This window comes from Grammomys surdaster, unplaced genomic scaffold, assembly GCF_004785775.1.
Source record: "Grammomys surdaster isolate TR1022 unplaced genomic scaffold, NIH_TR_1.0 130, whole genome shotgun sequence".
NCBI lineage: Eukaryota > Metazoa > Chordata > Mammalia > Rodentia > Muridae > Grammomys > Grammomys surdaster.
In genome coordinates this window covers 2669457-2697354 of record NW_021604588.1, presented here as the reverse complement: position 1 = coordinate 2697354, position 27898 = coordinate 2669457, and the positions used below count along the sequence as shown (strand labels likewise).

The 27898-nt window shown below is 39.8% G+C and overlaps 1 protein-coding gene across 2 annotated transcripts in view; it reads left to right on the top strand.

Annotated features, from left to right (window-relative positions):
• Nucleotides 1-20715, top strand: part of Rasal2 (RAS protein activator like 2) — a 258472-nt gene extending 237757 nt beyond the window's left edge. For both annotated transcript variants that reach the window (XM_028758525.1, XM_028758517.1), the window contains exons 15-18: nucleotides 6117-6251; nucleotides 8000-8202; nucleotides 9567-9654; nucleotides 14910-20715. In XM_028758525.1, the coding sequence (XP_028614358.1) occupies nucleotides 6117-6251; nucleotides 8000-8202; nucleotides 9567-9654; nucleotides 14910-15074 (591 nt within the window). In that variant the 3' untranslated portion in view covers nucleotides 15075-20715. The remainder of the gene's footprint in view (nucleotides 1-6116; nucleotides 6252-7999; nucleotides 8203-9566; nucleotides 9655-14909) is intronic.
• The last annotated feature ends 7183 nt before the right edge of the window (nucleotides 20716-27898 follow it).

Genomic DNA, 27898 nt, shown 5'->3' with positions numbered 1-27898 from the left:
TGTGTGTGTGTGTGTGTGTGTGTGTGTGTGTGTGTGTGTGTGTGTGTCTAGCCCTTAGATACAGACTACCTACTGGAGCATGAGTAGTTTTTCAGGAATGGTATCCCTAAAGCCAACTTACTCTCCCTCCTCTGGCAGCAGTCAGGTGCCAATGGCTTCTCAGCAATTGGAAGACTTTATGATCCCTTCCCCTGAATATGTTGGGATTTTAGCTGGCTTGATCGTGTACATACAGACACAGCTGCTATGAGTTAATGGATGTAGTGTTTCTGTCATGTTCAGCAAATAATGAACATTAGTTTCACAAAATCAGCTATATCTGTCAATTATGTTCTTTCTGCCCCCTTGAAGGGAGGCGGTGTGTGCCACTGATTTAGAACTGAGCACTCCAGAGTCTTCATTCTCTACATACTGACCAGTTGTAGATTTCTGCTACTACAAAAAGATTTGCTAGTCTATTGGTATAAAGATAAGAACTTAGGGGCATCAGTTTTATATTGTGTTCATTTAGCAGAATAATATTAGGTTGTCCCCTAAGACCTATTACCTAACCAGTGATGGGATTTTGGCCCAGTTAATAGTACCAGGCATGCGTTCTATCTGTGGAGCAGGCTTTAAGTTCAATCAGAAGGAGTTTGTTATCTCCTTAGACATATCTTGCTAGACCAGTTATTATTGTAGCTCACAGGGTTCACAGCTGGGGAGACCATTGATTACTTTTTCCCCCTGTAGCATGCATAGAACCTTCCAGCACTATGAAAGCTAGTTAGAAGGCATGAAGCTTCCAGGTCAATGCCACTTGATTGTCCTATGACTCAGGTGTGTGGTGCTTCAGCAATAAGTCATCTTTCAAGTTCTAGAAGGAAACTAAGAGCAAGAGCAAGAGCCTCTGATGTTTTGCTGGGGTCTGTGGGATCCTACTGCCCCACATTTCCAACGGGTAATCTGACCTGGCACTAGCCCTTTTATTTATTCAATAGCTAACATGTTGTTGAGAGCTAAGGGTAGCCAAAGAGCACTGAAGATGAGATAGAAGTAGAAAAGTTCTCACTGATTAGGTTCAGCCCTAAAAAGAAAAGGAAAATTAAACATCTCTTCTTTGGCCAGGCAATCCTCTTGCTATTACCCACCCAAGTGCCCCTTGCAGTATATTAAATAAGCTTTTTATTCAAAAAAGTGCTTTAAATTTTTCTCCTCTTCTTCCTCCCATTTCTCTTTCCTGTATCATGGAGTCCTATCCTATAGTGTTTGTGCATTTTCCTGGGACCAGTTGTTATTTACAACATTTTTCCTATAGAAAAATATGCCTGTCACACAAGCACTAAGCGTAAGGATTCCACAAGTGAGTAGAAGACTGCCTAGATAGGCAGAGGTAGGAGAGGTATACCATCTCCAATCAAGTTTTCATTTTAATTTTTGTACATCATTAATGAATGAGGGAATGGCTATATTGGCATAAACTTGGCACAGCAACTGTGAGATGGCTTAGCACAGATTTAAATTTTTCATCTTCATTTATACCCTACTGATAACAACCACTATCACAGAAGTTGAAGCCTAGTGTTTTGATTGCTCAAGTTCTTCAGTGAACTGAATTTTCTACAGTGACTTTTCTACCCAATAAGTAAAGGGTTTATTCTTTTGAACTTGTTTTACTCTTTTTCTTCTTATCTTTCCGTTTCTTATGTTTTTTCACCTCACATGAATCCTCTAGTTCTGTATAATCAGCACATTTTAAGGCAAATTCCTCTACATATTTTAATTGCAAATTGTGTTAGGGAATTTTTTCTTTCTCCCAACCTAGAGAACTTTTTTTGTGGAGATTGCTCTGTAGGCAGCTATAATTATCAGTGGCTTTGTCCATGCAAATTCCATTTGTGTCTTAGCACAAAGGAGAAGCCTTTGTTGGCAGTGTGACTGGCTTCATTCAGTCTTTCAAATACTGAGTAGGAAGGAAATAAAATCCTAGTGAAATACTTTACTAAGAAACAATTCTTTTTCGAAAAATTTTGAATATTTTGACCACTGTGAGCAACTGTCTAGATTTTTTTTCTTACTTCTTTTATTTTTTTTACATATCATGTATCTTGTACAAATAATAGACTTTATTTTGAAAATATGAGTCATTTAGACTTATTGTGTCAGAAATTTGAATTTGAAGAGGCCTTTTAAATAGGCTTGTGACAAGCACCCCAGTGTCTACTGTGGTTCTCACATGTCGATTTGTGGAGGCCTCTTCTACCCAGTCTCCTCAAGAACTCTGAGTTCACATACTTTGCTGTTGATAGCAGACTGGTTGTTCATTTATGAGAACTTATTTTGGACTGTGAAGAAACTGAGACCAACAAGTATTGTTTATATCTAGTAAACACCAACAAGAAGCAGGGGAACTGGCCCATTCCCAGCTATCCCAACAGAGCCAGACGGTGACTAACTATGGTATCCTCGAAACTGCTGTGTCAGGCCCTTTTGCCCTAGAGCATTGTTTTTCCCAGGGAAAACCTACCCAGCATCAACTCGGGAGGAGATTATAGGATACCCTCCTTTTCATGGTTTTTCACCCTTCATTTTTGTTCACGGCCTCTTAAAAGTTCAGTAAATATAAATCTTTTCCTCAGGCTGTAGCTAAACAAGATGAAATCTGAGCTACTCCATTTCTTTGACTATGAATTAGAGATAATAACTTTTGTTATATATCCAGCTTATAAAAAGGAGATGGGATGATTGTTAATGAAATGACTTTGATGTTCTTCCAGAAAACTAAAGGAAGAACAGTGCCCTTCTCTACACAGTGTATTTTTTAATCAGTAAATTCTAAGGAGAACTCAGTGTTAATATATAAAATTTTATTGAGCATTTCTTGTACATTGACTTAGTCACTGTTCAGAAGAATTGTGTGATGATATATATGGTGCTCTTAGTTTGGTGATGTAATTGAGAAGACCAGCACACGAGACCAAAAAAAAAATAAGTAAGTAAAATTAATTCGGTGGTCAAGAGCACTTACTGCTGCTCTTGCAGAGGACTCAGAGTGGACTCTCAGCACCTTTGTGACAGCTTACAACAGCCTGTATGTAACTCCAGTTCCTGGAGATTCAGCTCCCTCTTTTTTGGCCTCTCAGAGCTCCTCCATACATGTGTTACCCACAAACTTACAAAGGCAAACATACATACACATTAAATAAATAAATATTTCTTTTAAAAAAGCTGTAAAAGACAGATTTTTCTTGTAGTATACATATTCTAATAGTTTTGACCCAAAATTACCTTTATTTTTCCCCCATTCTAGTACAGTAGCTATTTAAAATTTCCTCACTATTATGGTTTTTAAAGGCTCCGACATAAACAGAAGGAGTAAAGCTGATCTGACCCATCTTGTCAGTTTTATTGATCTTTTTTTAACAGCTTACCCCAGAGTGAGGTTCAACCATAAAACTAGGAAGAGCATTGAGATGTCCAGTTCATTTCACAGTCAGCCTCAGTTCAGTGGGTGTTACATTAGTCCTCCTAAAATACAGCGGCAGCACCGTCAGCAGTGGTGTGAGCCAACCCTCGCTTTAAAATCTCCTCATTAACCTTCTAAGCCGAGATCACCCATGTTGTTTTTAATATGTTTTTCAAGCCGAGATCGTCTTCCTTTGTATGTTCTTAGACACACCATTAGTTTAGAACTAAGGAGCTTTATAGATAATGAAGTTATCCTTAACAAATGACAGGGAAACAAAGTTTATTCAAGTAATATCTCATTAAACAGTGAAAGCAGGAAGCTATTGGGTAGCTGCCTTAAGTAATACATTCTTAACAGTGAGTTATTAGTTCAGATAATTACTTTATCTCAAACTGCTGTTGAATAGGAATCCTAGTCAAGCAGCTTCCGTGTACCCTAACTGTGCTAGAGTAATGTGATTGTAAAACTAAAAGGCCACTGTCACCTTGAAATATTGATAATCTGTTCATCTTTGAGATCTGGTGCTACACTTTTTTGTTTTATAACAGATAATTAAACCCAATGTTTCTGTTTCTCTCGGTCAGTACAGAAACGGTTCATTGCACTTTGCTTTTCACATCTGCCAGGCAGAGAGCTACACGTGGATTTTTTTATAAACTACTTAAAATTTATGAAGTGTTCTCACTCTCTGTCTTTTCTTATAACTTGTTGTTTTATGACAGGGTTTCTCTATGTAACTCTGGCTGTCCTAGAACTCACTATGTAGACAAGGCCATCCTCAAATCTACAGAGATATCTGCTCTGTCTTTCCAGTGCTGAGATTAGAAGCATATGACACCATGCCAAACTATCATAACTTTTTATATGAATAGTTCTTTCCTATATATGAATAGTGTATTCTTTAGGTCAGAGTTCCCAAAGAATGATGCTTAAAAATGAGTTAAGTTTACAGAGGTATTTACTTAGTCATATAAATGATACATTTGAAAATTAATATCTGAATATATGACATAATTATATGGTATCAAATTCATGGGTCTACTCACATTGCTTAGCATAAAGACTTAGCTAACTATGAAAGGTTACGTTTAAAGGAGATAAATGTTAATGATAAGGTAGATAGAGCAAACACTGACACAAATAAGGTATAAAAATGTTAAGTACAAAAGGTGCTGAAGTTTAACATGCAAATGTGAAAGATGACTTTAGAGAGAGAATTTCTACATTCATGTGTGTGTGTGTATGTTTGTGTGTGTGTGTGTGTGTACTTATATAAACTTCATCCTTCCTCAGGCATAAAGCCACTCTTACTGAGCCAAGTTCTTCAGACCTTTAAGACAGCCTGTATTCGTCCTGTGCGGATTTAGAAAGTCTCTTGCAATGCATCTCTGAGCTCTCTTGCACATAGGTTTTTCATCTCACCTTCTAACCCTCACAGTCATCAAAATCCCCTTAAGAGTTTAACCGAGTTCTAGTCTAGAATGGTATAAAGATTCTTAAAATCTATAGCTAGGCTTGGGGGAGAAAATTCTCTTTAATTATGAAATTTAGAGTTGTTCCTGAAAATATAAATCCATTTTAACTATAAAAAGCTAGCAACACATACAGATTTTTCTCACTCCTGCTCACACACAAATACACACACCTTCCTCCCCATCTTCCCTCACCCTCACACACACACATGTAACATTTGTACATTTGCTTCCTGTCTCTGGCAGCTTAGAAACTAACACTCTTAAGTTACCAAAGAGCTTTTACATGTAGTGTCTTATAATCCTCAAAACTCCCTGTGAGATAATCAGGTAGGTAATGGGAAAGGTGATGGTGGTGACATCTTCATTCAATAGATGAGGAAATAGAATTTAAGACATTAAGTACAGAGTTTTTAAATGGTAAGTGGCAGAGTTGTTTCTCAAGGCTAGAATTTTCTGACACTCTGTATATCTGTATTGAGAAAGGACCATTTATCTTGCTATCCTGACTAGATGGAAACATGCTTTAGAGGATTAGACTATTCTGGGAATTCAGTGTTTGATCTTAGGTTCTTCATAAACTTTCTTAAATAGTGCTGAGGATATAGTTTTGTGGTTGGACATTTGTCTAGAGTATATACAATGTTCTAGGTTCCATATCTAACACAGCTAAGTAAAGCACAGGCTCTTGAATGGTCCTAACACACCAGGAAGTCAGTGTTCTAGAAAAGTAATAAATATCACTTCTTCTCTTTCTCTAAATGGTTAATATAAAAGCTCAGTATTGGCATTCTATATTTACATCTGTGCGTTTGCTTAGCATCAGCTAGTTTTTTAATCCATGGATATCTGGTTCAAGAGACATCCCAGCACCCGAACATGCAACTTGACAAACTCTTGTTTGTTCTGTCATCATAACTGTAGCCAGTTAACATCACAGCTAACAACATTTGTTTGACTGATCACCTTAGCAATGTTAAGGCTTTCTTTATAAGGAAAAAAAGAATGGTTCTTAGAAGTTATGTATGTGAATTCAGAATGGTTCGTCTTTATACAAATGCATATTCTCTAGCCCTGGCATTGATAGACTATTACTAAAACTTAAAGCATTTATTAAGAGTGATAATAGTTATATAATTGTCTTTAAGAACCATAACTAGTGCTTTAGAAGATGGTAATAAAAATCTCTGACATAGGTTCAGTCACCTGTGGACTCTGCCACAATGTCCCCAGTAGAAAGGACAGCAGCCTGGGTTCTGAACAATGGACAGTATGAAGAGGATGTGGAAGAAACTGAACAAAATCAAGATGAAGCCAAGCATGCCGAAAAGGTAGAACCTAATTTGTCTTTATTAACAGCTGATATAGGTGATTTTAAAAATTAATTAATTAAAAAAAAAACAAACCTCTGGCCTGGGACTCACTGTGTAAGCCAGGCTATCAACTCTACTTCTCACGTAAGCCACCCTCACATCTGTACATCATAGGCCAGTGGTGTCTCCTTCATGCTGAAGAGGAGGGGGTGACAGTTTTTAATGCAGGTTGCTTTCATTTAAAAGGCATTCTGACACTTGTTTCTAATCATTTTAGATGAATGCTAACTATTTCTATAGACTTGGGTCTTCAATTTCACAATTACTTTAGGACTAGACAATCTATATGTTGGGAGCAATCCATTTATATTTTAGTTCTATTGGGGTTTTTACATTTTGTGAATAAAGACAACTTAGTTGTACAGATAATTAAATGATATCTGTTGTTTGAGGGATTTCCTATAGTATTTTGGAGGATATATGGGTGAGTGGGTAGGTTGGTTGGTTGGTTGGTTGGTTGGTTGGTTGGTTGGTTGGTTGGTTTTCTGAGACAGGATCTTATACATACCCCCATACTGGCCTCAAATTCACAGTCTTCTGTTTTCTACCCCTGGAGCTAAGGGTACTGTTTTATGACCTGGAAAAAGCTTAACAATAACCTTAACATTTAATTGACTGTCAGAAATTAACCTTATTTGTTAGAAAATCATCAACTGTGCCTAATAATGCAGCCCAACCTTTCAGAGCTGTCCTAAGGCTTTTGGCTTTGGCTTTGGCTTTCTACATTAGCCAGCAAAATTTAGAGCAGAGAAGTGGATAAGCAGTAACTAGTTGTCTTTTCGTCAATTAATGGGATGGTATTATAAGTTGTATTTTACAAAACCCCATACATATGTTTACTAATGACATAATTGGTTTACTAATGGCAATACATATGTTTACTAATGACAGTAATAAGTAGCCCATCCATGAAGAATCTCATGATTCCTGCCTTGCCTAAACAGTTTGACTTTCAGTTGCACTAACAACCCCATCCACAGGAGCCACATGAAGGGCCAAGTAGCCATCTAAATTACAGAATTTGTGGAAGACTAGTGAAAAATGTGTATGGATTCCAGCAGGTGGTACCAGGTCAGGCTAGTGAAGCCACATCATGGAAATAGGACAAGAGATAAGATTAATTCCTCTTTGAGAAGAGGCAGCCCCTGTCAGTGCTTATGACCTGAATATTTCACCCTCTTATAATTAAGGGTAAAGCAGTAATGGCCTATTCTGCCATGAATTGTATTAACTGATTTAATGGCTTAACAGAAATGTTGCTTTACTCTGAGTTGTCTAAAGGGGAAGTTCTAGTGGAATAAAGATAGTCTAATGAGCCCCAGTGTCAGAAATCCTACAGTACAAGTGATAACATGTAAGTCTTTCTCTTGTGGACAGCTAGCTTTTAGCTTAAGTCATTTGTCAGGCTTCTAACTCTTTAATCTTTTTTTTCTTTCTCCTTTCTATTCGATACCATTACAGATTGAACATGGCTTGCCACAACTGATGGTTTAATGTGAAGAAAAGTATATAAATCTGTAGAATTCATAATGACAAGTTAAGATTTAAAATGTAATTTTAGACACAGCAATGCTGCCTTAACATTTATGCCAGCTGACACTTTTCAATAACCCAGGTAGTAGCAAGGGCATGGCAGGTCAGGCAGCATCTACCATGTCACCTGGGGTTCTGCATTCCTGTCATTCATGCGTTTCCCCTTTTGCCAGTATGAACAAGAAATTAGCAAACTGAAGGAGCGCCTGCGAGTGTCCAGCCGGCGGCTGGAAGAGTATGAGCGCCGGCTACTGGTACAGGAGCAGCAGATGCAGAAGCTGCTGCTGGAGTACAAAGCCCGGTTGGAGGACAGTGAGGAGCGGCTGCGCAGACAGCAGGAGGAGAAGGACAGCCAGATGAAAAGCATCATCAGCAGGTTAGAAGACCACCTGCTATCTGATTGGCTCTAGTTAGGTACAAAGAGGTGAAAAGATAATCCAAATACTTTCAAAAGAATCCTTGGAAAAACATTTTCATCCATGTCTATAAATATATTTTGTAGTACTCAGTACAAAATGTAATGACTGTGTCTCTCAGGTATTAACCCAGATGAGATCTAGTATACTTACTATGAAGATAAAGTAGGGCCTTTTTTCTTTAACCATAACAATATTAGAGGAAAAAAAGAGGGAGAAACTAGAAATTTACTTGAAGTTTTAGATGAAGATTGGGTTTTCAAAATCCACAATATCTAAGATTTAACTCAATTTTCTCAAGACAAATCCAAAAACAAAGCAGTCTCACTGAATGTCTTTAGGGCCAGACCGCCAAAAAAGGAAAGTAAAGAAGAAATCCGTTTATCTGTATTTGCAGGGCACTCACTATGGGCCAAGTACTTTTCTAATCACTTTGTAAATAGTACTTTGTTTTATCTTCATCTGGTCTCTGAACCAGCCATCGTTATCACTTACTTATAGATAGAAAAATTATCAACACTTGCATGCCCAAGGTAACATAGTCAGTGGAGACCTAGGATTTGAGCCAGGCATCAGACTTGAGACTCATAACCACTAGCTTTGATAAAGCCACACGCTATGGACAAAGCAAGAGAACATAAAAAGGGTTGCTATTCGAGTAGCCTGGAAATAAGTGACCTCATACTGAGAGCCCTAGGACTAGAACTGAGGAATTCTGCATAAGTGGATTGAGATGCGAGAAGGAAATGAAAAAACGAGATCTGCTAGAATGCCATGTAGGATGCATAGTGGACAAGGGAGGAGGGAGACAGGGTGGTAACTGTAGTATAACTTGAGAGGAAGAGTAGATGGTTTGCAGCCAGGCATGGTGATGCTTGCCCATAACTAACTCCAACATTTAGGAGGTAGAGATAGGAGTGCCAGGAGTGTAAAGCCAGCATCAGCTTCATAGCAAGCTTAAGGCTAGTCTGATCTATATGAGATACTCTCTCAATAATAAATAATTTAAAAAGTAGATAGCCTTTTTTTGTTTTGTTGGTTTTGTTCATTTGCTATTTTAAAATGTTTGCTAAGGGAGTGGTCTAATAGGAAAAAGATGATTACTAGAATACTTTTCTTACGAAAATTTAATGTTATGACCCAAGCACAGGTTTAAGACTCAGTTTAGGGTATCTTCTTTCAAGGGCAGATAGGAGAGGAGAAGAAAGAAAAGGGTCTTAAAAGAGGTCTTTTGTTGGGAAACACAAGTTTTAAGTTTCTCATTCTCTGTGTTGCTTAGCCCTGTCTTTGGAAATATTGATACCTTCTTCCTACCACATTCTAGACTAATGGCTGTGGAAGAGGAATTAAAGAAGGATCATGCTGAGATGCAAGCAGTTATTGATGCAAAGCAGAAAATAATTGATGCACAGGTAAGCAGGCCCTGAACTTAGTAGAAAACACTTGATTTAATAGCTTTTACTTTCTGATTTCCCATCCTTGAAAATGTCAAATCAGTAGAAAACAAGATACTAGAAATTTCTTAGCATTATCCTTTGAATATTAAATGAGTTTCCATATGACCTCCGTATTGATATAGCATTAATATTAGCATGTAAAGTACTGTGTATTTAGTGTAGGTGTTTGAAAAGTCTTAGTGTAGTACATGATGAAGTTGGTTTCCTTCCTTGAAGAAAGGAGGACATTCTCTAAGAAAGTAACTATAGAAAAGTGCACTGCATGTACCTGGGTTGTGACCTCCACTAACCATTGCTTGGCTGTGTTCTTCACGGTCTTGTCAATCACGTTCACTGCCATCAACACCTAGTTGCATCAAAGGAATTATAGAGGAAAAGTTAAGGTTGTAGAAGACAGCTTTCCTTGTTCTCCTTTTGATTCAGGGTTTGGCATTGCTGCTTGGAATGTGCTTGGCTGCCCTCCTTTGTTGGTGCTATGCTTAGAGAGCCTCTGGATAAAACTTTATTTTAAAAAAAAAATTGATAAAATTAGAACCTAGGTTTCTGTTGATGATAGCTTACACCTAGTACTATGATGGGCTCCAAGAGCCAGCCCTTCACAAGGACACACAACAGTGATCAGAGCAAAATCTAGGATGTATGAAATATTTCTAATTCCTTGTTGCTTTATCACTGTAGAGTATGATTTATTTCTTATGTGGAAATAAGTTGCAAAGGGCAGTTACACATTTGATAGTGGTCCATCTAACCACATTGAGTGTATCACCTCTCTGGGGACAACTAGCCAAGCTTGCGTCTCTCATCTTTATGCTATGACATAATAATGAGAGCATCCTACTTCTTAGTATCTCCTGGAGCCCACAGTATTCTTACACATGCACTTCAACAAGCAAGTTTCCTTATGAGAACAGTGTAAAATGGAGTTTCTTTTTCAAACTGGGAGGATAGCCATGGGGAGAATGCTTCCCAGGCTTCATCTGTCTTGAAGCACACTAGGCTTAGAAGCTAGTTGTGAGTTGTGATGCTTTCTTACATGCGTAGCTCCCAAAGTGTTTTAGACTCAAGTTCTGGATATTTTGACCTCTTTTGAGCCAGAGAAATATATGCTATGATTACTCGCCCTTCTTACTCTTTTATTCTTTCTAGGTATTCCCAAGGTACATTAGGGAAGAGCAAGACCATTTTGCTACATTATCATATTTTTTTAAAAAAAATCACTCTTTAAGCTTAAGAGAAATAGTATAGATAAAGATGGTAATTTCCTCAAGAAAACTAGTGCTGAAAAGTTTCCCCTTTGGGTTCTCAGTATAACAATGTGAAACAGTGTGACCCTTATTAGTAATCACACAGAGATCTTAGTGATAAAATAGAACAGATTTCGGCCAGTGTAACGCAGTCTTAAGCAGAGGGAACTTGCCAGCAGCACAGTATGGCTCTATGTATGCTGGCTGACAGGACAGCTTCGTCACTAGTTTCTAGGGAGTTTCTACTCCACCTATCCCCGGTTTTGATCTAAGTATAAAGCAGAAGTTGTGTGTAGTCAATAAAGGTGAAATCCAGGAAGGGAATTTGATTGACCAGGAGTCAAAAGCTCTCAGAGGTGTAAACAATGGTATCCTCAGAGCTCAGTCAGATTTATGGTCTGGCCGATGGCAGTTTGGTTATCCGGTAGCTTGGTTCTCTGGTCTATTTCCATTTAACCAAGGCACCTTCCATAAACCAGTGCTCTCACTGACTACACAACCATGAAGACCACTCTGAACTAATGGGTCAGAACAGTCTGGATTTGGTTAAATGTGATATGCTTCCCACTAAAGCATAGGCTTTTTATAGTATAAATCCCTCTATGAAAGCTAATGTAGATCTATAAAGAATACACAGACTGGACCACATTTGAAAAGTCCTGCACAAACCGTAAATACCAGTGCAGTTCAAAATATAATGTGTCTTAAAGAGGAGCCTTCTCAGTCCAGCCTATCGGGTTACTTTGGTACATAGAACCATAGACTAGCAAGACTGTATACACTTAATTATTCTTGTAATGAATGACTTTTTATCGGATTCTTTCTGTAAGAACAAATCTTACCTCCTAAATGATAGTTGGAGCAGAGCAGCCCTCTTGGCTTCATTTCTTAAATGATGACATGTTTGGGAATGATAGTCTACCTAGGGAGCAATCTATAATGTTGTATCTCAGGCCTGTGTTTTAGTGCCAGTAATAGTAAAAAATACTTCTAAAATGGAAACAGTTACTTTCTTTGTGCTAGGATTAATTCTATCATTTATCAGAACACTAACACTCAGGTACCCAGGAGTGGTTTTCATCTCTCTCAGCAGCCCCTGCTCCTTGTCAGGGAGTTCAGCTTCTCTCTCTCCTCGAGTCAGTTCAGGCTGCAAAGCAAGACCCTTTCTAGCAGAACTGCAAAGGGTTGAGTGGCAGAATCACCAGCCCTGAACTTCACAGCTCAAACCTGGGGTCACAGTGATGGCACCAAAGACTTTTTATATGAAGTGTGGCACCTTTCACCCTGTGACTAGATGGAGAACAGAGAAGGGCTTCTTCCTATGAGAAACAAAGCAGCTGCCTAGTTACTATTGCAAGTGATATCTCCACTGTGTTAAATTACAGGTCATAAATGGAAATGAGATTATTCAAACAGGCAAGTAAACCCTGTCCGTTCTCTAGCTGAGCAGTTCCCAGCCCTGGCCAGTGCACTGGCCTCCTACACATTCCAGCTCCTGGCACTCCCGTGTTAAGTCCTTCCTGTCAGGAATGTTAGATTGCTTTGCATTCTAATCCAGGCAGAATCAAATGTCATAGCTACTTGGGCCAACTGAGCTTTAGTTTCTTGTTTGAGGTTTTTTTTGGTTTGAGGGGGAGGGTATTTTTTATTCCATTAATTTCTGTTTCATTTTGAAAGTTGGCCGTGGGAAAAACTACAAAGGGAGTTTCTCTGCTTAGAAACTTTCAGATATATAGTAAAGAAGGTTGTTTGATATCAATTTACAGGTAATATATATAATTGCAATCCTTCTCAGGCTCTTTTTTTGACCCTTTATGGCTAAACTTGATTTTTAAAGGAGCTGGGAAATTGTCTTGTTTTGATTTTGTGAATGCTTGATTTTTTTTTATGAACCCCGAGAACAGTGTTTTCCTTAGTACTGGGGCCTTATCATTTGTCCCAATACTGGAGTAACTTTCCTGGCCTAGTCTAAAAAATTACTAGTTATGGTACAACTTTTTATTTATATAATACACAAGAAATTTAATACTGACAAAAATAAAACAAATATTTATTTAAAAATTTAAATAACCATTTATTCTACTTAGGAGTGATTATGTACTATGAAGAGGGGTGTTATATTTGGAATCTACCTCTTGTTTTTTAGCCTGTCCTTACTGTCTTTGAAAAGACCTATATTTGTTCTCCCAGTAAATTCCACTAGCTATAATTTTTAAGTAATTACTATTTTTTTAAAAGCATAACAAATCTGTCTTTGAGTTTCTCCTGTTCTTGAATCAAGTCATCTTTGGGTTTTGTTTATTTGTTTGTTTGGTTGATTGGTTTTGGTTTTTGGTTTTTTTAGACAGAGTTTTTTTTCTGTGTATCCCTGGCTGTCCTGGAACTCAGTCTGTAGACCAGGCTGGCCTCAAATTCACAGAGATATACCTGCCTCTGCTTATTGAGTGCTGAGATTAAAGGTGTATGTGTCCACCACCTCCTAGCTACATGTCACCTTTTAAAAAAAAAATACCTTATATAGTAAGTTGATAGTTAATAATATCTAGTTCTGTATGTCTTACCACCTGAGATTTGCACCAGAGAATGGGAATTATTTTAAGGAATAGCAATAGTTAGGTTTTTTTTTTCATACATTTAAACTGAGGCCACTAACCCCTACTGCCTTAAAGACAACTTCCTGTTTGCAACAAAGTGAGAGATAGATAAAGGCAAGCATTGCTTGATGCTGTAGTCACCTATGGCTTTACCCAGACTCCCTCACCACCACTAGCAGCCACCCCAGTCCACTGAACATCAGTAGGCTTGCTCTTGGCAGCTCGTGTACCAGCTGCGTAGTACTAGGTTCCCAGCCCTCTGTAGCTTCTGCTTTCATAGCAGGCGCAGCACCAAGCTCCGACCCTCTTGCCACTCTCTGATCCTTACCATGACTAAACCATGTCATATGTCTTCCTGGGTAAACTCAGAGACTTCCAGAAGAGAGAGCTTCGTTTGGTGTTAGGGTTGATCCTCGTGGGCCATTTTCTTTTCAATTTGTGAGGATAGGACAGGATTCTCTTTCTCTGTCTTTATTTTCTGAAAAATAAGTCATTCGTGTTTGTTATTAAAGTCCTAGGATATAAAGATTAAAGTCTCCTAATTTTTGTGAGCCTGATAATGTCTTAACCTACTGTAAAACAATTGGGGGGGGGTCCATCCATCCCCTCTCTCTGGTGGATATGTGAAAATTCAACAACCCATAGTTCCAAAATATTATCTCTAAAGCATTATTTTGTTTTGTTTTATTTTAAAATTCAAGAGTAAAATGAGAGTGTCCCCTTACTGGGCAGCTTACCTGGAGTAACTGAGCTGGAATGGGTCTAGGAGCCTGTGTTCTCTGTCTGTTCTCATGTGTTCTGTTTATAGCATCCCTTCCAGCCACATCTCCCTCCCTATATTCAAACAACTCCTTGGTCTGAGCTTCTGGCTGCTCTTACCTCTTGCTCTTGCATCCTCACCTTGTTGGTGACTCTAGACTGCTACCATGCATTGTTTTAATTTTGAGCACAATGTGAATTCTTTCCAGATGTGACTGTTCTGCCTTCTTTGGGAGGTAAATCCATGGATCACGTGCACTTCTCTTCTGGGAAATGAAACCTCTGGTGCTTCTTTCTTTGCCACCTAATTTCCATACCACAAAAACACTTACTACATAAGGCAGCTTGACTCCTGGTGTCATTTTCATAGACAGCCTAGTAATGCCACAGAGGGTTGTTGGTAAGAAGTCCTGTTATGTAGAAATGAATAACAGAGAGATTAAGGGGAGGGGCGCTGAGCCTAACCAATGTGCAGAAAGAGGCAGAGACGTTCCATTTGTTTGGGGAGCACCATGTGTACCATGCTGTGAGAGAAAGTACTGGACTGGTCATTCAGTAAAGAAAGTGGCTTCCTCCATGCATCCTAAATAAAGCCATGATTGGTGTGTTGTAGGAAAAGCGGATCGTGTCCCTGGATTCAGCCAACACAAGACTGATGAGTGCACTGACGCAAGTGAAGGAGCGGTACAGCATGCAGGTCCGCAATGGCATCTCTCCCACCAACCCCACCAAGCTTTCCATCACGGAGAATGGTGAATTCAAAAATAGCAGCTGCTGATGGCCTTTGTCATACAGACTGTGGGAGGAGACAGAAGGAAGTTGCCCAGCTCTCCATCCCCAGCCCTCTAACCCTCCAGGTTTACAGAATGTTGCTTCAAATGGCAGTGTGGTGAGAAATTCTTAAATGAAGAAAGGAACCTTGTCTTTCAGGGCTTAAAGCAAAGACTTCAATTTCGATGCTTTTCCCCAGTGTCTCTATGTACATAGGGAACTTTGTTCTGGGCCATGTACAGAAATACCACTGTAATATACCAAAAGGAAGTTAATAATGTAGATTACCTTTCTAATTATTACTATTTTATTATTGGTTTTCTCTTATTGAAAGCACTGCAGTTGTTAGTGGAGGAAAAGTAGGAGCCAAGTGTGAGTGAGAGATGAGCCCATTGGTTCAGTAGGTAGACTCTGTACTGGATAGGAGCACATGGAGTGCAGTAGGACCTTGTCTGAGTGGATCTTTTCAGGGATTCATCTGCCAGTTTAAAAGCCCCACCCTAGTCCTTACCATTAAGAAAACATGCAAATACCAAGATCCATACAAAACAGTAATTTATGCCACTGATCAACCAAGATGCTTCTATCAGACTGCAATCTGATTTGGAGAGCCATTGTTTCAGAGGACACAGATAAAAGTGGTTGACTGTACCAAAACTAGACTAGGAATGATTTCTCCGGAACTCCTGTCAATATTTATTTCCTCTGTCTATAATGGACATTTTCTGTTTTAGATGTGGGATTTTTTATTTTACTCCAACTTTTTTTTTAAAACTGCTCTTTAAGGTTGACAGAACTATAAATACCATGTCTCTATCTACTGCCTTCATGTTCACATGTCCACTGCCCTTTCCTCCCCATGCTGGGAGTGGTCAGCACCAACAGGACTTACTCTCCCCTGGAGAGTAGCCATTCAAGTATACCACTCATAAGCCATCTGACTAAACACCCTTTCTTCCACACAGAAAAGGGCTAACTACAACAGAGCAGGAATTTCTGAATATCCCACTAAAAATTTTCTTCTTCCTCAGCAGTTGTATTTTTCCTTTGGATAAAGGTTTTTATCCAGTATACTAGCAACTCTGTGGGCAGAGTAATTCTGTCACCACTTTTAACATTTGAATTACTTCCTCTTTCTATTTATCCTCTCCATAAAATTTGGAAAGCTATCTAAAATTGAGACATATCCCTTAAAAATGATGATTAATCTTGCTAGAGAAAACCAAGTGTGAGGACAACACATTCTAGTTGTTATTCCACACTCATGGTAGACTCGGCAAGAATGACCCAGCTTATCATTAATGGCTTTAATAGAGGACAGAAAATCCATGTTTTTCTCCAGAGTGTGACATGTCATCTGGAATGCAGGCTCAATTGCCAGAGATATGGAAAGCTGCAGGTTAAGCAAACATTTATATATATATATTTTCTCACACATATGTACATACAATGTGCACATCAGAAATGTTCATATCTTCTGTGCTGTCAGATATACAGAGATAAATGTTTAAAAGGGTCTTGAATCTCTTTAAGCAAGATCCACAAAGTTTTACATTGAAAACAGCATTTCTCAAATAAGTTAATGTTTTGTTTTGTTTTTTAAGTTATAAACTTTAAGAATTTTTTTTAAGTAAAGGATGCGGGGGGGAGACACAACGGAGCCATATGCATGAAGTTTGTGTTTCTACATAACAGAAAACTTATAAGGAAACAGAACTTGTATAGTTCCCTCCTATTTGAAGCCCAGGCATAGACACCAAGACCTCCTTACCCCCAAGTCCCAGGCATGCATTCCAAGTCTCACTTGCTCCTCAGTTGACCTTTGGGTCCAACTTTGTACTTCAGCCACCTCTCCAGACCGCTCAGCCTACAACCTATGTGAGGGCTTCTTCCTAACTCTTGAAAGCAGCCACACCCCACTGTGCTTGGAACTTCAGGCTCCTGTCCATGTGAGCCTTCTCCTGACCCTTAACAGTTCTTTTACATCTTAGCTCTCCTCCAAGCCAAGGCCACAATGTGGTGAAAATTACTTCCTAAGAGAGGAGCTTATTGATTCTGCGGTAATGCCCTGTATTGAGTGAGGAGAAATTGTAAACATAGATCTTTTCATGTTTGTAGCCTAGCAGTATTTCCTTCATTCTTCAAAACCCTTCAGCAGTGCCACACAAAACCGTTAGCGTTGGTGGCCCAAAGTATATAATGTGGATAATTTCTTGCTTTGAGGTTGAGAAGGTCTTCAAGTGCAGGTTATAGATTACAGAGAGCTGGTCAAATAAGTGTATTGATGAAGGCAGTATGGCTATTAACATCGTGGACCTTCTTAGAGAATCTGTCTGCATTACAAGATTAAATGTCCACAACATTTGGACATATTATGAGGTCCTGTAGTGTTACCATGAATGAAGAGAAAAAGTAAAATAATAACAGTCATAAGAGAGTTAGGGGTTGAAAGTTCAGCATTGTTGCCAGATATTAAATCTTAGATTATTCTTTGAGCCTACTCATACTTTTAGCCTATCAGAAATATTCTGAGCTGGGGTATAGCTCAGTTAACAGAGTGCCAGCCTAGCATACCAGAGGCCCTAGGTTCAAACACCAGCACAGCATGGATTGAGATGGTGGCACACAGGCCTGCAATCCCAGCACTCCAGGGATAGGAGCAGCATGAGGAGCTCCAAGTCATCCTCTGCCTTAGAAGTTTCCTGGCCAACCAAAGCTACTTGGGATCATGTCTCAAAAATGATAACAAAATGGTTTTTGAGTATTTCTTTATAGAATGTTGCAATCCTATAAAGTTTATTTTAGAATTTTTTGAGTATAGGAGAGGACAGCAGCAGGCGTTTTCGATGGTATTTCTTTACCCTAAATAGGTTTCTTTATCCTGAACAAAAATCGTTTTGCTTTGCTAGGAGGAAATATGTGACTTTTTAAAAGCTGATCTTAAGATCCCTGTGTTTGTCAACAATCATCACAGAATGGGGTGAGTCTAGACCAGGCTTAGGTGGGATTTGGATTTGGCATGCAGGTGAAGTGCTGTGAAGTTTTTATCCAAATGAGGTGGACTTGGCCATTCATTACCAAGGACAGTTTCATAGATCCAGGAAAGGGGCTTCTTGTTTTCCCCCTGTGTCACTTGAAGCAAGATTTCAGAACAGCAAAAAGTCACATTCCCATGAGACTTGCATTACTTCAGCATCTGTCCCATGTGCTACTTGGGTCTGGGGCAGTCTTTCTTGGAATGGAAAGTAGCCATTATGCTACTGTAGCTTTTCTCGCTTTTTCACTTAATACTGTATGTTCTCACTGCCTTCTTTCCTCTCCTGTGGAGTTGTACAGTAAAGAAAGCATGAGCATTTCTAAGACTAAGTGGACATTGTATGCACTGGGGCTGAGCATGATTTCATAAGCAGTCTGTACCAGTGGCTTTTATATGGGTTGGCGGCTCTCCAGAGCCCTGGCTCCCACTGTGTCTGTAAGTATAGCCGTTTGGGAACAGGGTTTTATTTGCAGTTCCAGAGGACAGTGCCATCAAGTGAGTTTGCATTAGTGTTTGCTCTGCTTCTATCCAGATCTAGTTCTGGTTCCTCAGGGTACAGTTTCTGAGGCCTATTAAGGGATTGATCTGGGGCGAAACAGCCCTCCTCAGGAATAGCCTAGTCTCCTCATTCAATAGACTGACTGAGCCTCAGGCTGGACCGTAGACTAGCCATGTCACTGGCCAATTCAGCAACTCTCAAGCCCATCTCACAGCTTTACTTCATTCTCAGCAATTTCGGGGACTGTTTTCTGCTACAGACTAAGCCAAGGGGCATTCTGCTCTGTATCCCATGACTTTTTCAAGTCAGTAACTTGAACTCTCCTGCTTGCCTCAGCAGTAAAAGTCACCTTCCTACCCCATACCTGGGTTACCTTTTTAAATTATTATTATTATTATTATTATTATTAATTTAAAGGACCTTTTGGTTGGTGTTTTGTTTTTTGTTTTGTTTTGTTTTGTTTTGTTTTGTTGGTTTTTTGAGACAGGATTTCTCTTCAAAGCCCTGGCAGTCTGGAACTGTTCTATAGACCAGGCTGGCCTTGAACTCAAGAGTTCCACCTGCCTCTGCCTCCAGAGTCCTGGGATTAAAGGTGTGTGCTACCACTGTCTGGCCATACATGTTTCTTAAAGCAAATAATGTTTAAGTTTCAAATTTTTAAGTACAAGCCTGTTTTATGTTTGAATAATTGTTATCAGTTCTTCTAGAGCATTCTCCTGTCACTGACCTGTTTAGGAAAGCACTTGAGCTTTGAAAGGCCAAGGGTGCTGTAATTTGCATGAGAGAGAGTACATTTCTTTCAGAAAGATCCTGAGGAAGACACATGATCCAGTGGACTTGGTTGCTCAGAAGGTCAAAGAAACAAGTGGAGTGGCATCCCCTGGCTCCTCCTAGGATACACACACACACACACACACATATATGGAATGACAGCTCCTGCGACAACACGTACCATGCCTACAGAAACACCACTCTTAGGGCATCCCTTAAAAAAATGTTAATCTACTTTATAAACCAGTAATTCCCAGACTTTCTTGGGGTTTTGTTTTTGTTTTGTTGGGTTTTTTTAGATTTTATAACATTCTATTATCTTTGAAATGTACTATATGTGTTATATGTATATATAGGTTACAGTGACTTGAACTCTGTTTGGCATAGATTAAGAACTATTGTTGGTAGCATAGAGCATATAGAACAGCCACTGACTGACACCATGTGAGAGCTGGATACAGAAAGGAGTTTGGTTCCTCAGCAGTTAATGCCCAGGTGCTTGAGCAGCAGTCCAGCCAGCCTCAGTGAGTATGGCAAGCCACCCAAGGAGAGGACAAGACAACTTTGACCTCCTGTTTCAGCACACGGTTTTAATTTTGTACTCTGTCATTTTTTTATCAACTGTCCTCATTATTCCCTAAAATGTCTTGGAACTGAAAACCAGACTGAACTGTTGGTGCAGTGATATTTCCACAGCTGTGCTTTAGGGGTTCTCTCCTCTATGTGTGGTGCAAGTATTTAACATAAAGAGCATGGCTATATCATTTCCAAACCCTTGAGGGAGAATTATCAATTTCCACTGTACTAACAGATTAAATGCTGGTTAACTCAGTGCCCACCATCCTACAGAAGAGCTACAGTAAGGAATAAAGGGTGGGTTTGGCTGGTGCTTGGATACTTCTTAGCTGTATAGATCAACTCAAGCAAACAGCAGCATCATTTACCTGGGTCACACCTGGGAGGAGCTTATCTTCCAAATTTGATTTTGCTTTTCATCTCCAGGGCCTTAATAAGAGTGTGTTAATACACATGACTATTTTACAGATTATTCAAAATAATTTATTTTTTATTTGAAGAAAGCAAAATCCACCTTAAAAAAAAAAAACAAAACCCAAGATTTTATTTTATTTTTAAAGCCATATTTTTGTGCTTTGTAGCACTTAGATTGTTCCATATGTGATCCATATCTGCATTTCATTACCTGGGTTCTAAAAAAGATTTATTTTTGTTCTGTGAATAATTTTTGACAGTTCTTGTACATGTACAGATATAGATACGTTTGAGGTCTTTTATTGATATTCCTACAAAAAATACAAATAAACTTTAACTTTAAACATTTCAGACTAAGAGTTGCTACTATCGTCTACATGTCTGGATGTTTAAGCACTTGGAACACTGGAATATTGTTCTTAAGATACATTTTACATTAGGAGCATCATGCCTTAGAATTGATAACTTACAGAGAAAATACTTAGGCACAGGATAAATAACTGGCACTGGCATCTGCTGGGCTTTGGTAGTACCCTAGAAAGAAAGCTTCCTCCAGCTTGCCTCAGCCACTGTGCTCCTGTCACAACTCCACAGAGGATTTCTCTTGTTTGATTCAGGGAATAGTTGTCTGGTTCTCCATTGTCAAGCTGTGCTGTCTTCAGCTTACCCATCTTTTTGTATAAAATCCAAGGATGCGGGGTTCATATGTCCTTTTCTTTTGTGCTACATATAGGTCTATGTATCCTAGAATTTTTCAAGTTATTTCTAATCTTGTGCTTCTTAGGAGTTTAAAACAAACAAAAACAAAACAACAAATGAAAACAAAAACCCTAAAGACAACCTGAAAGACTACTTAAGAAGGGAGGTGAAAGCGAGGGGGGTTTTCTATTTTTTGTTCACTTCGAAGCTGATCCATTTCAATGTGAATTCCTCATGACCTAATACAAGCTTTAAGACTTCTTGGATCTGAAATATTAAGAGAGAAGTGGGGTTGGGGATATAGTTCAGTGAGACCCAGTCCCTAACCTAGCACCACAGAAAGAAAAAGAGAAACTACCGGTACTACATCATGATCCTATGGTTCACTTAGCTCTAAGTCGCTAATATATATACCCTTTATGTACATCCATGCCATTTATTTCTTAGCCTTCCTTCATCTATCTGCATCTTGTCAGTAGCACCAAGTTACTCAGTGATTCTCTATCTAAAACTGAGCATCCGACTTGTTTGGTAAATTTAAACAGACACACACACACACACATTTGCGTGTATGCATATATACATACACTATGTATACACACACAGACAGTAGCTGCCTCTTGAGCTTCATTACTTCATATTGACCTCTGGACACTGTGTGGATGTTTAGCTGTGGTTTTTACCACCATTCCTGAACCTTGGATAAGTTTAGCTACAGGTGTTTCCTTACTTTATATCTGAAATTTTAAATGCTGTTAAAACCCCACACTACTTAAGAAGGAAAATGAAAGCAAATGGGCTATCAACTCCATTCCTTTTATATCAGTGAGATAGGAAGTCTGTGGCATGCTTGTCCCATAAAGTTCTTTTGCCTTGGTTTTCTTTTTCATAGTGCTAGGGACTGACCCCAAGGCCTAAGGGCCATCCCATGTATGGAACAAATACATTCTGACAAAGCTAAACAATAGAGATTTAACAATTCAAACTCAATTTTCTCATTGGGTCTAGTTTAATACATAAAATAGATGTGTCTAGTTTAGCATCTAAAGTTTCAGTCACTACTCTAGAAAGCACATAAAAGCCCAGGCTAGAACTAAAGAAAATACCTCTGAACTTAAAAGAGTAAACAAAAGTAGAAAACCCTAAACTGTTTCCCCATGTTCTTTGTAGCGCTGCAGTTTTATCACCTGAAATTCATCGGGTGCTAAATTGCATCATTTCTGTTTGTTATTCTTTCAGTAGCAAATGCATCAGTCTCCCAGTTCCCCTCCCTACCATTAGCCAACAGGTACATGAACCTGCAGAGGCATGTAATACTACTGGTCTTTCTAGAAACTTGATTTTGAGAAATTCTAGAGAGGATCACCTGTGTGCTCTTTCTCTGGGCCTTTGAATAAGTTGCAAAGAACTGCTAGTTAAATGTCAGTGTCTCTTCTTATCTATAAAGTTAGGGTTTATAACAGATCATATCCAGGGATAAATGATCTATAGAATACTTTAACCCTTGAGGAAGATACTCTCCAATTATGTTCAGGAATCCATTTAATTATTATAGTGATGATGCTGATTATAGCTAATATTGATTGAATACCAACCGTGTGCCAGGAAGTTTGCTAAGATTTTATACATGATACTGATCATGTGAATTTCTTTAGGAAATTGGAGTTTAGAAAGACTTGCGTTTCTCTCCCAGGTTACACAAAAAAATAAGTGCAAAGACAAGATGTACACTCAAGTCGTTCTGACCATCCTGTCTTTACTAAATGAAGAGCTCAGGAAAAAGTGTTAGGCTACAAAACCTCTAAAGCAGTGCCAGCATTGGTGTAGAGCATAGTGAACACAGTATCCAAAGCTTTTTCTTTGTGTCTGGAGGGGGGGTGTATGTGTATGATGTGTGTGTGTGTGTATGTGTGTGTGTGTGTGTGTGATGTGTGTGTGAGTGATGTGTGTGAGTGATGTGTGTGTGAGTGATGTATGTGTGTGATGTGTGCGTGTATGATGTGTGTGTGATGTGTGTGAGTGATGTGTGTGTGAGTGATGTGTGCGTGTGTGAGTGATGTGTGTGTATGATGTGTGTGTGTGTGATGTGTGTGTGAGTGATGTGTGCATGTATGATGTGTGTGTGATGTGTGTGTGATGTGTGTGAGTGATGTGTGTGTGAGTGATGTGTGTGTGTGTGTGAGTGATGTGTGTGTGTATGATGTGTGTGTGTGTGTATAAGGAGTAGCTAATGTGTACATATGCATGTGGAAGCCTATCTTTCTCAATGGCCCTCCACTTTATCTTCTGAGATGTGGTTTCTTGCTGGCCTGGAGTTCACCCATTCAACAGAATGGACAGTAAGTCCCAGGGATCCAGTGTCCTGAGCACTAAGATTGCCCCACATGTGTTCTGCAGCTCAAATTCAGATCCTTGTGCTTGCAAAGCAAAGCATTTTACCAACTGAGACATCCCCTGAGCCTCAATTCTCTTTAATATTTTGTTTTAACATACTGCTTTGCATTACTATCACCTGAATGACCAAAAGTTCAAAAAGCTAGTCATCTCACCTCACTCAGAAGTTCGTCTTTCATCTCTTCTGGATCCCTCAGTGTTGGGATGGTAAAATCTGCTTTCAGGATCCCAAAGGAGTGCTCTGGAAATAAATGCTACCTGGTTCAGAGAAATGTTATCCATTGAACTTGAATTTCCCAAATCTTGGAAGTTAGGGTTACCCATTGGATACCACAGGTGTGGGTGCTACATGGTAACAGAGGATTTCAAAGAGAGAAAGAGGGAAATTGCTAAGCAGGACAAGGCTTGACCAAAATTAACACCAGCAACCCCAACCCCCAAGAAAGTCCTGTCTTAGAGCTCTCTTCCCACAGCCTGGACACCCATCAGGAATTAGTTCCATCTCTTCTGTGATCTTCTGTTCCCTTTTTATAATTTACTGTACAGATGTTCATAGCCATCTGTTCTTGCCTGCATTTTACCTTCCCCTGGGCTCACCACCCCCAGAAAATCCCAAAGAAGTTCTCTGAACTAATAGGGAAATTCAGCCCTTGCTACATGTCCACCATAATCATGACAGAAACTTCAGCCTCACAGTAGGACATGCATTCTCCATAGCTTTTGATAGCTTACAATGCTCCTTTGCCCAAGTATCTTTCTGTGTGTGCACAGCAACCCTGTACTATCCAGGGCAGTTTTTACTGAGCCCCTTGAAGATAAAAGGTACAGAACTGAGGATGCTTGCTCCCCTCGCTGCACTACAGTCACACAGCCTAAATTAGAATCAACACCTTCCTTCCCATTCCTGGTGCTGACATTTTATGTGATCTTTCCTAAGAAGGCCCCCAAGTGTCCTGGTTGGCAGATGGCAAAGTTGGCAAACAGAAGCAGTTACCTGATTCTGATGCTCCTGGTTTCTTTTTAGACGCTGGGTACTTTGGTGAGCTTAAATGTTGGGCCTGAGTGGCAGTAATTGTATCTTCTTTATATGTGCCACTCTCTATAGTGGTCATAGCTACAGGAAGGAAGAATAAAGGAATTATTGTAAACATAGCCAGGGATCAAGTAATCTGATACTGGAGACTGACTGGGAGCCAGAAAACAGGCAGGGGCAGCAGCCCTGCTGTGCACAGTTATTTGCTCCTGCCTGCCCTTCACTTGCCTCCCAGGCTCTCCCCATCTCTGGAGTTGCTATACCATCATTCAGAAAGTACTCCAGCATCAGGCTTTGTAAGGCATGAAGCAATAGCATGAGGCTTGCTACAAATAAAGATCCGGTTTATTTTCTTTCACTAGTACTCAGTCCAGAAAGCCCAGTGTTCTAGCATTACCTGGCGAGCTGCCTTATTCATAGTGTATCCAGAGTGGCTTTGATATCTCTACCAAGGCAATACCCCACACCACGTTCAGCCTCTTCTGAGCATATGCTAGACACTCTGGCCAGAGACCAGGACTCCCCAGTTGCTGTTTCCTTCAGTCCTCAAATCCTGTGTTTCTCCTTTTCTCATAATTGCCCCACCTCAAAATATGGACATAATCATATTATTTAGAAGTCTACTATAAATTACTTACAAAATAATTTCCTAGTGCCCCAGCCCTAGGGAAAAAAAAATTAACAATTTACTAGACAATATCTTTCATGGGTTGAATTTTTTATTTAAAACGAAAAATCTACCCTTACTCTCTAAAAGACTGCATAGTAGTTCATTGAGTGTGATGGGACTAACTTACACAGTCTTCTCTCTGTAGACACTAGATCACTCCTAATTTTTAGTACAATAAGCAATGCTGTGGGGGGTACTGTGTGTGTGTGTTTTGGAGGGGTACTTTGTATAATGGTTTGTATATGCTTGGCCCAGGGTGTGGCACTATTAGGAGGTGTGGCCTTGTTGGAGTAGGTGTGTCACCGTGGGCGTAGGCTTAAGACCCTCATCCTACCTGCCTGGAAGTCACTATTCTGTTAGCAGCCTTCAGATGAAGATGTAGAACTCTCAGCTCCTCCTGGACCGTGCCTGCCTAGATGTTGTCATGTTCCCACCTTGATGCTAATGGACTGAACTTCTGAACCTGTAAGCCAGCCCCAATTAAATCTTGTCCTTATAAGAGTTGCCTTGGTCATGATGTCTGTTCACAGCAGTAAAACCCTAAGACAATTTGTATTCTTACTCCCTTTATCAGTTTCTAAGTGTAGGAAAGGAGATGCTCATTTTAAAGCAGACACACCTCGCCAGCATAGCAGCTCCACTTAACAGCCTACAGTATTGGTCAGGTCTGTTCTTCCTGCATTCTTATTATCGCTGCCTTTAGATCTTTACCAAACTGTTGTTAGGTGAAGAAGTATATTTTAAAATAAAACTTACGTTCATTTTTAAAGTCAGATTTATTTCTATGGTTTCATGAAGAGTTCTTTAAATGTATTTGCATTGTGTTTCTTGACCTGTGTCATTTGTGACTAATCTAGCTCTAGTCTTCATGTCCTTCTTCATGTCATTGCTACCTCAGCCTGCTCCCAGGCTTTCTTTCCTGGTGGGCCTTCTCTCCACAGCCCACTTTTCCTCATCCAAAGACTTATAAGTCTCCTTAATAAGTAAACAAATTGGTAAAATTCAGAAACACAGAAAGGGGGACACTCATAAGCACACTCTTACGCATTTCCTTCTGATCTTTATTTTTTAAACCTTTAATTGATGCCTCTCTCACTATTGAAACTGTGACATATAGAGATATAGATTCGGAATCCTGCAGTTTGCCTTTAGCATCCTAATGCAAACATGGCCCCATGTCACCTCCCACCTCTAGTAACTACAGGTCTTAGCATTCTGCTCCTTCTCAGAAACCTTCTATTGGTCCTCTTGACGCTAGGTTCAAGGCCCTGAGGATGTGGCCACAGCCCTTTTCCCTGCTACTCCCTCCTCCAAATGTAACCTGTAGGCTAACAACATCAGCCTGCTTGGCAACCGTTACACCTTTGTCCAGAGAAGGAGTCACTTTCTGCTCTTAGTTCCCACTTCATACACTCACAGGCTGTTCCAGTTGTCTATATCTGTTCCAAGCAGACTCTCTTTGTCTAAAAGCAAGAGGCAAGTCCTGCTCACCCTGGTTGAGACACACAGTATGCACAGTTCAAGGCAAAGCAGGGGTTATTGCATAAAATGGAGCTCAAAACATGGAAACAAAGGAAGTACAAACGGCCTCCATCTGGGAGAGTCTGTAATATACTCAGTTCACAGCTGATCGTCTGCCATCATGTGTGGTGACATGAGAATGAGCCTTGCGGATCTACTAAGAAGATAAGGAGTAAGTGTCACTGGGGAGTTAAGATTAAGATGGGAATAACTATATTTATTGTCTGCTGGAACCAGAAATTGAGAAGTACTATATCTCGCTGATTCGAGAGACATAAGATTCAGTGAGGTTAAGAAAGTTGACCCAGGCATGGTGGTGCATACCTTTAATCTCGGCACTTAGGAATGAATTAGAGGCAGGTGGATTTCTGTTAGTTCGAAACCAGCTTGGTCTACAGAGTTAATTCCAGGACAGCCAGAGCTGCACAGAGAAACCCTGTCTCACAAAGCAAAAAGGAGGAAGAAGAGGAGGAGGAAGGAGAAGAAGGAGGAGGAAAGTAAGTTATGGAAACTTACTTATACTTATAGTGATTCATTTCTGCATTCTCAGCAGTTAGGAGGTTAAGACAGGAAGATTACAATGAATTGGAGACCAGCTTGAGCTATAGAGTGAGGCCTTATCTCAAAAAAAAAAAAAAATGGAGGGTGGGAGGGAGGAAAAATTGGTTGTCTAAGGCCATTCACAGTAAATTACAGAGCCACTATTTCAGTCTTAACTGTCAAACTTCAGCTCTTAAAGGTGAGTTTTCCCAAATCGTACCACTTTACCCCATCCTTATCCTTCCTGATCAAGGGAATGGGGCTTAGGTGCTGGAACTGGCCAGACAGGATTCCCTATAGAGAGGCTTGACTCCTGCGATCAGTTCTATACTTGGTAACTTGATATTTGGCTGCTGATCCCCAGAGCAATTTGTGGACGAGGGGTTCCCAACTTCCATGAAGCATATGAGTACCTGTAGTAGTTCCTGGCAGGCTCCCAGCTGTTTCAGTGCTGGTGTCCAGGCTCCAGACTGTAGAAGCATTGGGCCAATCATCTTGGACCTCTGCTGTGCTCCTTGAATCAGATGCCTCCGTAGCTTGTTCTTTGGTCTCTGCAAAGTTCCACAGAATCTCTGAGCTGTAGGACTAGCTGAATGAGGACCCAGAGAATATTGTTAACATGGGAATAGCTGAAACATTGTGATTGGAGCTAAGCCCAGGCCTTGTGGCTACCTTTC